Raw genomic sequence first — 14,339 nt, forward strand, 5'->3', positions numbered from 1 at the left:
TTTGGCCAGGCAGTCACATTGCCATGGCTCGGCCTGTCGGTGGCAGTTAGGAGCAGAGGGAATCCTTTGAGCAGCCTCTGTTGCTGCTGCTGCTGCTAAGTCTCTTCAGTCATGTCCGACTCTGTGTGACCCCATAGACGGCAGCCCACCAGGCTCCCCCATCCCTGGGATTCTCGTCTAGTCCCTCTAATTGATGGTGCAAACCTGTGTCTGCAAAATACCCAGCTCAGCTGCACTGGGGAGGGAGTGGGAGTCTCAGCTGGTGCTGGGCTGGGTCCTCTCTCCCATTTAGAGATCATACCTTTCCAATTACAGCTGCCCGGGCTGAGGTGGGCCCCTCGGCCCCCTTGCTCCCATAGTGCCTTCTATTAATAGTTCCCCTCCACGAGCCTCATCACAGGAGCCATGCTCAGAGCTGTTTCACTGCATCTGGAATGCCCAGCTCCCTGGCAGATAGAGGGACTCCAGCATGTTTGTTGAATGAATGAATGAATGACCTTTTGTAGTTTATGAAGCCCTTTTATACCCGTTATCCCCCCCATCCCACGTCACAGCCATATGAGGTCCCGGGGCAGGAGGCAGGGTGACCTGTGGTCCAGCAGGGTGAGAGCGCGGCTTGCACAGGCTGCCTCCCCTCCGTGTGCACTCCTGCAGCTGCACCTGCCTCTTCACAGCCGGCTGGGTAGCCTGGTCCTTGCTCCTTGTGGCCGGCCAAATGGCACAGGCAGACCCTAAAAGCAGGGCAGCCAGGAGACCCCTCATCCAAGTCCTATGACTACATTGATTCACCTTGAATTTGGGTCACAGATCCCTTGATGGGCCCTTTTTACCCTCAGAGGTCCCAGGCATGGTGTCACGGTCTTCTTTCCTGCATCCTCGGTTGTTAGGATGGTGGCCTGTCAGGGTGGCAGTGAAGGAAAGAGAAGAGAAAAGTGCGTGGTGACTAACTTCAAAATACAACAATTTTTTTTTTTAAATTACAAACAACAACAACAAAAGACAGCAGAAAGTTCATTTGTCCCCGACTGTAGAGGAAACAGCAGGACAGACAGAGGAAAGGGCCTCTATGTCCCTAGACAAGCTGTGAAGTGGAGCAAAGTGATGGGGGGTTGGTGAGGAAGTCTTAGCTCAGCCTTTGACCAGCACGCCTAATCCACACTGACCCAACCTCTCTGTGATTCCCGCCATGCTGAAGGTTACATCAAACTTTTCCAGGTTAAATCAAACTTCTGCCTCCCAACCCTGGCCCCAACATTCATTTCTTTCCAAGGCAGCTGAGTTTCTTTCTGGCCATGAATCTTTCCTGGGACTCGTGGGCTGCTCCTCTGGCCAGGTTGTACAGTGCATGTGGAGCATAGGCTCGTGCTAAGCTGGGGGACCGTGCCCCTGCCCCCCACCTTATGGGCCAGCTCAAGCAGCCATGCAAAGAATTGCTCTGTGCGGTCCTGGAGCCGGCAGCGTGTGGGGCTGTGTGATGGGCAAACCAGGACAGAGCAAGCAGGAGAGGCAAGGCCCAGCACCAAGAGGGGATGGCGTGGGATAAACACTTCCATCACTTCTCAGAACTGAGGTGCACGCCTGTCCAGGAGGCCCCCAAGTCCAACAGAGGCCCCTGGTCTCAGGCCTCACCCTCTAAGAATCAGGACCTTCAAATGTCCAAACTGGATCTCAGAGCCTCTCATTTTGCAGCGGAGATTGAGGCCACGGAAGGGAAGGACGTGAGGCTCCCTTGCACGGGGAACTCCGCAGTGAGACCTCCTTGAGAACAAGCCAGGGCTTTCCTGGTGTGTGAACCCAGCACTGAGCCCAGGCTGGGTGCACAGCAGGTGCTCAGCGAAGACTTCTTTCAGCTGCTTTGCCCATCTTCCCTGCTGTGACTGTGAGAATCTCAGCTTTGTAGAAAGAAGGTGTGGACTGGAAGGGAGCTTAGACATCCCTGAGCCCAACCCTCATTTCCAGAAAGAGACCCCATGGATTAATAATGCTAAAAATAGCAATAACTAATACTTACAGAGCTGGTGCTAGGCAGGATTCCCCACACTTATCTATTAGCCCACTGCAGCTTCATGGCCACCTCTATGCGGCAGGTGTTACTCTCATTGTCCCCAGAGGGGGAAACTGAGGCACAGAGAGGCCCAGTAACTGGCTCGAGGTCACAGAGCTAGTTGGTGTAGGGATCAGGATCCAGATCCAGGCAGTCTGGCTCTGGGGCCCTCACCGCTAACACCCCGGCTAGCCCCCGTGAGTTCACTCATTGAGGAAACAGAGCATTTTCATCTCCACATCCCCCTCAGGGCTCAGCTCAGGGCCTGGCAGGGGCCCAGGGAACTGTTCAGTATAAGTGAGCTGTGCGTCTTCTTAGTCATGGCGCAGCCAGGGTAGGGGCCCCTCGGAGCTGGAAGGAATCCTGGGGAGCAGTTTACAGAAATGGAGACCCAGAGATTGACGTGTCTTAGCCAGGTCTCCTGACTCCCCCTCCAGGGCTCCCTTCACCCAAGCGAGGTCTCCAAAGAGGGCCCCGGGGTGGATCAGCTGCCCCATCCTCCCTTACCCCCACTGTGTGCTTCCCTCCTGGTGCGCTCACAGGCTTTCTGCTCCCACAGCTCTTCGTGATTGACAATGGTGCGGACGACTGGCGGATAGCCATGACCTACGAGCGCATTCTCTACATCAGCCTGGAGATGCTGGTGTGCGCCATCCACCCCATTCCTGGCGAGTACAAGTTCTTCTGGACGGCACGCCTGGCCTTCTCCTACACACCCTCACGGGCGGAGGCCGACGTGGACATCATCCTGTCCATCCCCATGTTCCTGCGTCTGTACCTGATCGCCCGCGTCATGCTACTGCATAGCAAGCTCTTCACTGACGCCTCGTCCCGCAGCATCGGGGCCCTCAACAAGATTAACTTCAACACCCGCTTCGTCATGAAGACCCTCATGACCATCTGCCCAGGCACTGTGCTGCTGGTGTTCAGCATCTCACTGTGGATCATCGCGGCCTGGACCGTCCGTGTCTGTGAAAGGTATTCCCGTGGGTCCGGTTCTGCACTCACCTGGGGCCTCCCGGCACACTGCTCATGCTGGGATGAGGGCAGGGAGGAGGAGCAGGGAGGCCCAGATGTATGTGGTCTGATGGAAGAAACAGGCATGTACCCAAACACCTCAGGAGAAAATGGGAAAGGGGAGGACCAAGTTGGGGCTGAATATGAGCTGCAACATTGAAACATTGGAACCAAGGTAAGCTGGGAAAAATGCATATATAATCTTCCTCATTTCTTGTTCTTTGTAAACCAATATATCTCAAAACATCCTGGTTATATCGTTACTCCTTTCTCACGTATAACACTTTATGATTTCTGTTACCTCTCCCTCTTGGAGTTAAAGGATGCTCAGTAGCATTTTAAAGGCTCTGAGAAGTCCTGCGGTAATGAAACTAGTTTAATTTTGTTAAGTCCAGATTTTCTCAAGCATATTCACCCATAAGTGCTTTTCCTTGTACATTACTATTGATGCCTCACTACTCAAAAATTTGGTCCACAGACCCATCAGCATCACTGGGAACTTGTTAAAATGCAGAATCTCAGGCTTCACCCCAGAACTACTGAATAGAATTTTCACTTTAACAACTTCGCTTGTGATTTGTATGCACCCTGACATTTGAGAAGTACTGCACTGATGAACTGTACTTTGGGAACCGTTGTTTTAGGAGGCTGGTGGCGGGGCAATGACTCAGAAGTGACAGGTAGGAGAGGAGGGGGTGATGGCCTAATAGAGATCGGAGGCTCTAGGGCATCATCCCAGAGCCTCAGAACTACCATCATTGAGGCTCAAGGTTGGTCCATGGTTACCCCCTTCCACAGCCATCGCCAAGCTGCCCGTTCTGACTCCTCTCCCTTTCAAGATGGTTCTGGACGTTCATTTTTCTCTGATTTTGTATGTGGAGTCTGAACATGGAGGTTAAAAACCTGGATTCTGCTCCTGTGTAGCCGTGAGATCTTGAGCAAGTCACTTCACATCTCTGAGCCTCGGTGTCCTCATTTTAAAATGAGGATCACTTGAGATAGAAGGGACGATCTATATTCACTTGAGAGAGGTAATTTTTAGTACACTGGGAGGCCTGGTCACGCATCCTGTGTAATTTACTCAGATCCTGTAGTCATCCTTTATTCATCATCACTTAAAATTGTATTATCGAATATTCCATGCACCAGAGAAAACAAGCAAGAGAATTCTGGAGGAGAGTTGGTCTAAAAACATCTCAGGTGTGCACTGAACCACATTTCCCACCTATTTTGAAAATGTTCTGTATGCAGACAGTTCTTTCAGATGTTTGGTCAGCAGACACACAGTCAAAAAAAGAGGCCATTCTGCTACAGCCGGGCAGGGGCCCCTTCATATGGCAGGGTCAGTTTCTCAGAACCAGTACCAAGCTGGGACACATTTCTTACATATGAAGCCCGAAGGACACACGATACCCATGTATTCAGAACCCCATCATTACTCAACAGCTGACATTATAACATCTGTTCTAAGTAGGACCATACTTCACCAGGCTTCATGAACCTTCTCCGGTAAGCAGACACTCTTTCTACAGTGGAGAAAGCATATGTTTGGGTTCCAAGCCCAAAGTCCTCTTAGTTGAGCAATATGGTGCCACTTTACCTCTCTGGGCCTCAGTTTTCTCATCTGCAAGCTGGAATTAATAATACCAACTTTTTAGGATTTGTTGTTGGAGCCAGGTAAGATAACATATGTGAAATGTATTCCATAATAGTGATAGTGACAATAAATAATAATAACAGAGGTCTCTTGATAACTCTTGGGAGTCTTGTGGCTGCTTTTTAATAATTAGAACAAGCCTACTATAGGTAGACCTAGGCTCTTCTTGTTTTCCTTTGTAATTGATCAAAGCTGAGTCTTCTAGCAACAATAATAATTGAATTTACATAGCCCTTTAAGGTGTTTGAAATCTTCCATGTTCTCAAATCGATCCTGTTTGGTGTGTATCATCACCCCATTGTCTCAGATGAGCAAACATGGAACAAAGTACCAGCAAGTGAGTTTCATTGTTTATTGAACCTGTCAGAAGTATGGGTGATGCTTTTTTATTGGAAGATAAGCCTGCTTCAAAATGCGTAGCTTTCAAAGTACTCTGTTGCACTGGATGACCCTCCATGGCCTCCACACTGGGACTGGGTTGACCTGGCCCCCATCAGCCCATGGGCCTCTGTCTGCAGAGATGACTGACATGCCCAGCTGAAGCCCAAGGCAAGGGCACAGAGAAGCAATGAGCAAATCAAAGGTCCTCCTAAAGTTTCCCCTTCTCTTGTGAAAAGGCCCTTTGACCAGGAGGCGTCTGCTTAGATCTCACATGAGGTGTATTAAAACACATGTTGTAAAAAAAAAAATAAATAAAACACATGTTGTCATCACCCCTGTTTCTTGGGCACTTTCCCTATGCCAGTTCTGTGTGAACTAATTCACTGCCCACTCCATTTGCCCTCACAGTAGACCTGTGAGCGTGCACTGTGACTGTCTCATTTCAGAGTGGAGGAAACTGATGTAAAGTAACTGGCCCGAGGAGCCCGGACACATGCAGCTGGAATCTGAACTTGCTTCTGACTCTGAACTTTATATTTGTCTCACCAGCCCAGGCCAAGTGCTGCACTTAGAAGGAAACTGTGGCCTAAACTCTCCTGGCGACGTTCCCGATCCGAGCGTCTTAAAGCCACTGAGACTGACGCTTAAATCCCAGTCTGGCTGTTTTGCCTGCCTCCGATGTCTGTGCTATTAACCATTTTGTCACCCTGTTTTCAGGGCCACCTTCACGTTAATTTCCAACATATCCGAGTGTAGGTAGTGGATGCTGTGGTGGGCCACCCAGGGGTCCCCTCTCCACCCAGGCTCTCATTCCCTCAGCTGGGGCTGTTGGCCATGGCAGAATTGCTCTGGATGAAGGCAGCTGCCTCAGCCAGGGTCAAGCCTCCTGCCCAGGGCAGCAAGCATCCAGTGACTTGTCAGTGTAGGAGTTTAAAGGCCCAGCCCCTCCATCCCCTGCAGGATAGCTCTGCAGGGCCTTGCTGGTTTCAGGACTCCTGCGGGATCACGTGATACTAGAACCTCTCCCCCTCCCCCGTCCTCCATCCCTCAGGCCCCACCAGTCTTGATCCTAAGTGTAGGCCCAGCAAACCTGCACTCACATCTCAGCGTCTCAGTGACTTTCCCAGGCATCTGACCTATGGAGCTGTAAAAGCAAAGATGAACAAGTATATTTTTTTCCTAATCAGGCAAAGCACTGCTTTTACAAAGACCAAGCAATTTCTTTTAGAACCAAGCCCAAATGAGCATTGCCCTTCCTCAATGTCAAATAATAAGCAAGACTGGCAGAGACAGGAGTTAGTCAGCCAGAGATTGTACAGAAACTGGAGGCAGGGGCTGCTGTGGAGGCCCCGAGCCTCGGCCAGGGTGGGAGGACAGTGTGGACAAGATGGTCTTGATTGCTCTCAGCCTGATGGAATGACAGTTCTGTCACCTGAGACAGCAGAGAGGGTAAAGGACTTGCCCAAGGTCACATAGCAGCGTGACAGGTTCTCGAAAAAACTCTCCTCTGCTGATACCCGGAGCGGGGCTTGTTCACATTGCAGGTGGGTTTCATCAGCCCGGATGCATCTCTAGCTGTGTACACACACTTCTGAAGTTGCTATGGAAATCCCTCCTCAGCAAGCCTCATTTGAAAAGACATTTCTCATAGCTGGGGTTGGCTTTTATGTGACAATAAAGGTTTTTCACATTTCCTCCTTCCAAGGGGGAGAGGGAATTGGTGATTACCCAGAGCAGCCTGCTATCAGGAGGGCAGTGCCTGGTTGCTGGGAGGGCAGCGTCAACAGCAGGTTTGTTTTCCCTGGACCCCGCCGCGGCATTACATCATGGGTTCCGAGGCTGACAGTTGTGGCACTCGGCATTCTCTGGGATTCTCCTGGCCGTGTGCCTGCCTCCCACAGGCTTCCCAGAGCCCATGCGAGGAACCTCCTCATTAAGCACTGTCACACGCCGAGCAGCCTAGCTGGTGGAGAGACCGTCGGAGGCCCCAGGCCTAAAGGCCACCAGGTGAGGCAGGGGGCTTCCTTTTCAGGGGGCACACCCCGAAAGAAGTCTACCAGCTCACATATGGGTGCTTATCTTCCCAGGAGAAGCAACAGGGCCTCCCATGACACTGACAGAGTGAGCCGAGGCTTGTGATCCCTAGCCAAGCTTAGTAAATGACCTCCTAGCCTCTTGGATGGAATCCCTTTGGTCTCCTCTCTCCTGAGGCCCCAGGCTGTATCAGTACCTCAGGACTTCCAGCCTATCCACAAGTCCTTGGTGATGATGGTATGAATTTCCATCTGTGTCTGTACATTGGCATTTTTGTGAGAAATTTAATTCTGGAGACCTGGCTGCTAGAACGGGAGAAAAACCATGAATGGCCCTTCTTTCTCTCATTAAAACAGAGCCACCCCTCCCATCACAAGGAAGATAAGAAGAGGCTTCCAAGCTATAGAACAATTCATAATAAATATCCATAGAGCAGGGGGAGGGTGATGCTCAGAAAAATTGCACTATCAGGGGTCCGTGATTTTAGAGGTTGCAAACCACTGGTTTGGAGAGTGAGAAGACTGGTTAGTAAGGATAGGAAATTATCTGTCACATTGGATAAATGTGACAGATTCACATTCACATTTGCTAGACCCAAAACCCTGCCCTCTAGCTGGAGAAAGGGGAACTCAGCCTCCTTTAGGGTAGAGGAGCAGCCTGGGGCCATCCTGCTGCCAGTGCCAGGTCTGGATAGATCACTCCTCATTCAAAGTTGGATTCCTAGCAATGGGCAGTGGAGTGGGGAGGAGTAAGGAGGGGAAGGAAAGTAGGGAGAAGGGAAGGGGAATCCTATATGAGGCCTTTGAAGCAAATCTGCAGTGTTAAGAGGAAAATAATTCTCAAGATGCAGAAGACTGTTTGCTTATGAGGAACAAAAAGCAACATTTGAAGATTCTTGGGTATCCCTTATAGGGTGCAAGAAGGTGATCATCATAGAGAAGAGTGGGCAGACAGGAAATGAAAATGTATCTAGTTCACATAAGCCTAGAGTTCACAGAGAAGGACAACTGTTTTAGCAAAAAGAAAATCTACATCAGGGCGCTGAATTTTTTTTAATGCAGAATGTGAAGGACAAAGTTAAAGGTTCTCTCTGAAAGTAGAAGACAAGAACAAAGAGATGAGAGAAGAGGGTGAATAGGACAGAATTAGAAGCTGCAGAGTCAAGGCTAAATCCTAGCACTAGAGTTATTTTGGAGGAAGAAACCATAATAAATTAGATAAAAGCATAATCAAGGACATACATGAAGAAAACTTTTCCAGATTTGGCTGGCCAGAGGGGTGGTGAGGAGGTTAAGATTAGTCAGATCAAAAAGGTTCCTGTTTTCCAGCTACAATAGGGGGAAAAATTTTTTTTCTGGAAAATTTACTGAATTATATGGTTAAACATAAGGAAATCAACCCTGAATATTCATTGGAAGGACTGATGCTGAAGCAAAAGTTCCAATACTTTGGTTACCTGATGCAAAGAACTGATTCATTGGAAAAGACCCCAATGCTGGGAAAGATTGAAGGCAGGAGAAGGGGACGACAGGGGATGAGATAGTTAGGTAGCACCACCGACTCAATGGACATGAACTTGAGGAAAGTCTAGGAGATAGTGAAGGACAGGGAAGCCTGGTGTGCTGCAGTTGATGAGGTCCCAAAGAGTCAGACACAACTTAGCGGCTGAACAACAACAAGGTATGCAATCCGAGATGCACATAGGCAACACGGAGCAGACTTCTCCTTAGGAACCCTGAATTCTGGGAGACAATGGGGCATTAGTGTCATTTACATGAGGGAACAAAAGGGTCATTCTTGGAGTTTTGTGGGCTTAGAAGGTTACAACCTACATTTTGCAGGGAGCTTGTATATTAGTTGACCCAGGGATGAATCGTAGTTAGGATCTTAACAATGGAACAGTATGAAAGAAAGACAGGAGGACAGGACTGAAGCCAGGTAAACATGAGATCCAGACTACATTTAAACATGACCATGTAGCCAAATTCTAATGTCAAAGAAAGAGTAGATTCTGGAAAGAGTAAATGTATGCAATAAAATAATTCAATAATAGTGAGAGGGTTCCTAACCCACAGATTAAAAAGGTGAGAGAAGTCTAGAAAGGATTGATTAATACATGCTAAATTCATCATCTTAAGTAGAAGAGAATTTTAAAAGCCTTATCTCTCAACTTTAATAATTAGAGAAATATAGTTTAAGTCATTTTTTAAAGCTAAAGGTAACCACAGGTAGAATTTTGTAAGTCTAATGATGATAACAGTAGCGTCAGTCAGGTATTGTTTTGCTTCATCCAGACCACAGCTCCATGAGGCATGGGGACTATTGTTATCTTCATCCTGCATGGGAGGAAATTGAGGCACAGGGAAGTTACGGTTTTGCAATGTGGCTTGGGTCATGGAACCAGGGGTCTGCAGACCTGAGACCCCCCCAACCTCCTGTCAGAGTCTCGCTTTTTCCTACCAAGAGAAGGTGCATTTTCCACATTCCTGGATGAGTAACACAAACATCATCAAAGACAGAAAAATAAAGGAGGCAGGAAGGAAAAATTGAAAAACAGCATGAAAAAAGATGAAAGGAAACCAAACTTAAAATTTTCACAATCAACAGAATTGAATTTAACTCCCCAATTAGAAGACAATGTCCCTTACTTAGATAAGATTTAATTGCAAAACTTAATGTTACGCTGTTTACAAAAGAGGTACCTTAAATAGAAAGGTCCAGATAAATAAATGAATGGCAAAGATGTATTAGGTGAGTACAAACCAAAGGGCAATTGAGTAGAAATCTTCATTTTAAACCAAATTGAATTCAAAGCCAAAATCATTAAATGGTCCAAAGGAAGCATTTAATCTGGATAAATGCATTATACACAGTAACACTGTGAACTTTTATGCAAAAATAAATAAGGAGATAGAGAATCTGAGTTTTTAATGTTTTAATTGACTGATAAATTTTGAACTTTGTAGCCTATAAACAAATAATACAATTTTAAAGCATCCATTGAACATTTACAAAAATTGATCAACTTCTTGGCCACACATCTCAAAACATCAGAAAAAAATTTCAGGCATATTCTCTAACTTCAAGGCCATAAAACTTCAACTAAAAGGAAACTTTGGGGCAGCAGGGTTTTGAAAGCAATCTCCTCAATTACAACTTGATCAAAAGAGAATTATTCAAACTACCACTGAAGACTATTTTGAAAATTACAACTCTATAAATCAAAACTTGGGATGTGCCCAAAGTTGAGCTCAGATGAAAAATACCCTTAAAGTTTTACACTGAGAAAAAGAAGCGTGAAAGTAAATTGAATTCATTAGGAGAACAAAAAGGCTCAGGAGAACAAATTAGTTTTATAACAAAGACAGGAATTAATGAATTTAAAAACAGAATTAGTAAATCTCAAAGGTATCAATGTTTAGCAAGTCTAATCAAGAAAAAAAGAAAACACAAAACAAGAAATTTTAAAGCAGAATACCTACTGATTCTGAGGATAATTTAATAAATAAAAGAGAATAGCTTAACTTTTTTTTGAAAGCAAAGACCTTTGAGAAAGACTTTCTCCACCAGATATTATTAATAAAATGTATTATAAAACTAAGGTAATTAAGTCTCTCTGGCATTGCTGAAAAATCAGTAATGACAGATCAATGAAACCTAAGGGAAACCTTCAAAATAAACCCTAGTATGTGAGAACTCAATATTTGAGGGAAAAAACCAATTAGGAAGCAATAGATTATTCCATAGATGTTAATGGAAAGATTGGATACTTGGATGAAAAATCAAATTAGAATCCCACCTCTCACCAAAATAAATTCCAGGTGGATCAAAGAGTCAGATATAAAAAGAAACCATGAACAAACTCCAGAAAACAAAGTAAATATTTAATCAATCCTGAGATGGGAGAGAATTGTTAAGCATAAAATCTTAGAAGAAAAGAAATGTGAAGGAAAACACTGGAGTATCTGATTACATTATACATACAATTTTGGATTTCTGTTCTTCAAAAAAATAAACTTATTTAAAAGGCAAATGTTATACTAGGAAAAATATTGGCAGCAAACATGACAAGAGGTAAATATCTCTATTGTACAAAGCAATCTTAGTTACCAATCAGAAAAACTCATCTTCTCAGTTAAAAAAAAAAAAAAAAAAAAAGCTAAAAATAAAAACACAGCCACAAAGAAAGAAATACAAATAGCCAATAAAATGAAAAACACAGCCTCTCAAATCAAAGAACTGCAAATTAAAACTACAAGGGGAATTGCTTTTTCTTCTCTGGAACTGACAAAATTTTAAATAAATGTAATTCAGTGCTGAAGAAAGTTGTTATTGTTGGTGGTAGAGTGAGTGGGTTGTTTCTCTCATACTGATGGCAAGAAGGAAAATTAGCACCACCTTTCTGGAAAACAATTTAACAGTATGTCAAGGGAGCCTTTACAAGTTCATAACTTTAACCCAGGAATTCTCCTTCTAGGAAGCTATTCTAATGAAATAATCAATTTATGTCAAGGTCCTTCAGATGCATTCTACAATAGTGGAGAATCAGAAACCAAGTAAGTGTCCAGGATTTAAGCAATTAAATAAATCATAGCACATCCATATGATGGGTAATTAGGCAACAATTTTTTTGAAAAAAACCATCCTTTGAAGACTATAATAAAGTAGGAAAAAGTCATGATGTAATATTTTTTGAAAGGATCATACAAAAGTATTATATAGGATGTTACCAATTAAAAATAGATATCTAGCACACATAGAAAATGCTTGGAAAATACATATATTGTTTTCTGTGGGATGTTACATGTGATTTTTTGGGTTACAGTTTACTTGCAATGAGAATGCACGACAATATGTGTGTGTGTGTTTTAATGTAAAGAGGGATCATTTTGTTTTTTCTCCCTCCACAAAGTCCCTCTTCTCATCTTCCACAGAAACTCACATGTTGTATCAACAGGGCTTGAAAGTAAAGTTGAATGGCTCACTCAGTTTTTACATGTAATTTTCTCAGAGAAGCACAATAAAAGTTCCTTCCTAAAGGGTTCCTCTTCAGATCTAGCAGGCACTGGCCTCAGTGGACAAGGTAACCGGACGACGTAAGCCTAGGCTGGGGTCCTCCCTCCCCCAGGCAGGGGTGACACTTACAGCCCCTCTGTGGCCGCGGGGTGACCACGGGAGGACCTAGAACCAGTGTCCAAGCAGGTGGAGGTCTGCAGGTTAGGTGTGATCCCAGGCCAGGCTGGCATTAGCTCTTCAGGACCGGGTCTGGGTGGGTCAGGCTCTGGGGGCCCAGCGATGACGACGCGGGAGCGCCCCAACCAGTCGAGAGAAACCGCCAGCCTGCAGGTGCTTCCTGCAAGGTGGAGGCCTTTGGAGCAGGCTGGTGCAGGGGGCGCGGGGCGGGCGGGGGCGGGGCGGTGGGCGGGGCTTCCGGGCAGGGGCGGGCTTCGGGGAGGAGTCAGTCGGCTGCTCCGGGCACTGCCCGAGTTCAGGTTCAACCGTGCTGTGGCGCCCGCGCCCAGAGACACAGGAGTAAACTTGAGGACTGGTCCTCTGTCCCAGCGTTGCCTCTCATTCCTGCTTCTTGCAGAATCCCATTCTTATTTCCTGGGCATGTTTTGCATTTCCCCCCATCCTTACTGGCTCACAGACCACTTGCTCTTTCTCTGTTATTTCTGATTCAAAACTTCTTTCCTCTTTCTTATTGGCAGTGTTTTTGTGCTCTTTGACAATTTAGCGTGGCAATTGTTAATTTGTGACTGGTTTATTTGTACTTTTATTTACATTAAATAACACTCACAAATGATAAGTAATGAATGACACCTCTTCGGGGAATCAAGAAATGAGGAAAATGCCCCCCAAAATTAGCATTCCGAAGCACTAAGTTTGGGACATTGTGGGTGCAAAGTGAACTCTTGTACAGAGAAACCATTCTATTTTAACAGTCAAGTCAATCTCCAAATTCCTCCTGCCTCTGTTACACTAAACACTAGGTTTCCCTAAACTCTCTCACTGGGAGGTGCTGTGGTGAGTCGCTTCTGTTGTGTCTGAATCTTTGTGATCCAATGGGCTGTAGCCCACCAGACTCCTCTGTCCATGGGCTTCTCCAGGCAAGAATACTGGAGTGGGTTGCCATGCCCTCCTCCAAGGGATCTTCCCCACCTAGGGATCGAACCAGTATCTTCTTCATCTCCTACATAGCAGGCGGATTCTTTACTGCTGAGCCACTGGGGAAGCCTGGTGCTGAGAGGTGGCCAGTGCCTTTTTGCCTCCAGGATTTTTGCCTTAGGGTGGATCCAGATAAGGACAGGGCTCTTTCTCCAGCTGGAGAGAATCATTCAACCTTTCTCAGCCAGGATCTGAGAATCAAGCCCTACAGAAAAGAGCTGGAATGACCATCTTTCTGATACCACCCAGAACGGTACACAGTTAGTACCATCCTTGATGTATAAGAGGGAAGTTGCTTGTTTTTTTATCATAGATGCCTAAGGGGACCCAGGCTTCTCTTCCCCAGGACCAAATGAAAAAAGGCTGCACCACTAGGAGGAGACAATGCCAAAAATCTTACAAGGGTGGGAATCCTTGGAGGGAGCCAAGGTGAGGAAAAGGGAGGGGTTCCTGTAAGCTGCGTCAGCCACATCTATTTGTGGGCTGACATTTGTCAAGACAGGAAATCTACATTCTGTCAACTTTTCCATTTTTCAACTTTGGGGTGGTTTTGTTTGCCCCTGGCGATCCCATGGTGCCCTGCATCTCAGTGCAGGCCCCCACCAGCAAGGGATGGGACCTCATCGCACAGACCTTCTCCATGTGTTCAGTGGCCTGGCACACGTCATGTGCACTCCTTGCCACCCTGTGCTCTCCACCCCCCTCCACCGTGGGCATGGCTGATGATGCCCAGGCTAGTGTGAAACCCTGCATTCCTGCTGTCATAGCATAGCTGTTGGGGGATTTTTTTTTCATGAGATGTTCTCCTTCCACTTAATAGAGTCTCCTCCATCCCCTGAGACTTGGCTCCAGCCTCCCAGAGGCTGAGCTGGAAGGGAATATGGGTGAGATATGCTACACTCCAAGTGGCACCTCATTGAGCATCCCCAGCCCCACTCCACCTCCCACCCCACCTGGATGCCTACTTTCTAGCTCTGCACGCTGCCCAAGAGTTTCCCTGGCAACCACCGTCCCCTGGTGGCTTGGGAATAGTGGCCC

General features: G+C 46.4%; 1 protein-coding gene across 4 annotated transcripts in view; it reads left to right on the forward strand.

The window, feature by feature from the left end:
* The window catches only part of KCNN3 (potassium calcium-activated channel subfamily N member 3), a 169,580-nt gene that overhangs the window by 97,218 nt on the left and 58,023 nt on the right, over positions 1–14,339 (forward strand). For all 4 annotated transcript variants that reach the window (XM_043875766.1, XM_043875767.1, XM_043875768.1 and 1 more), the window contains one exon: positions 2,604–3,022. In XM_043875766.1, coding sequence (XP_043731701.1) covers positions 2,604–3,022 — 419 coding nt within the window. The remainder of the gene's footprint in view (positions 1–2,603; positions 3,023–14,339) is intronic.

This window comes from Cervus elaphus, chromosome 20, assembly GCF_910594005.1.
Source record: "Cervus elaphus chromosome 20, mCerEla1.1, whole genome shotgun sequence".
In the NCBI taxonomy this organism is placed as follows: domain Eukaryota; kingdom Metazoa; phylum Chordata; class Mammalia; order Artiodactyla; family Cervidae; genus Cervus; species Cervus elaphus.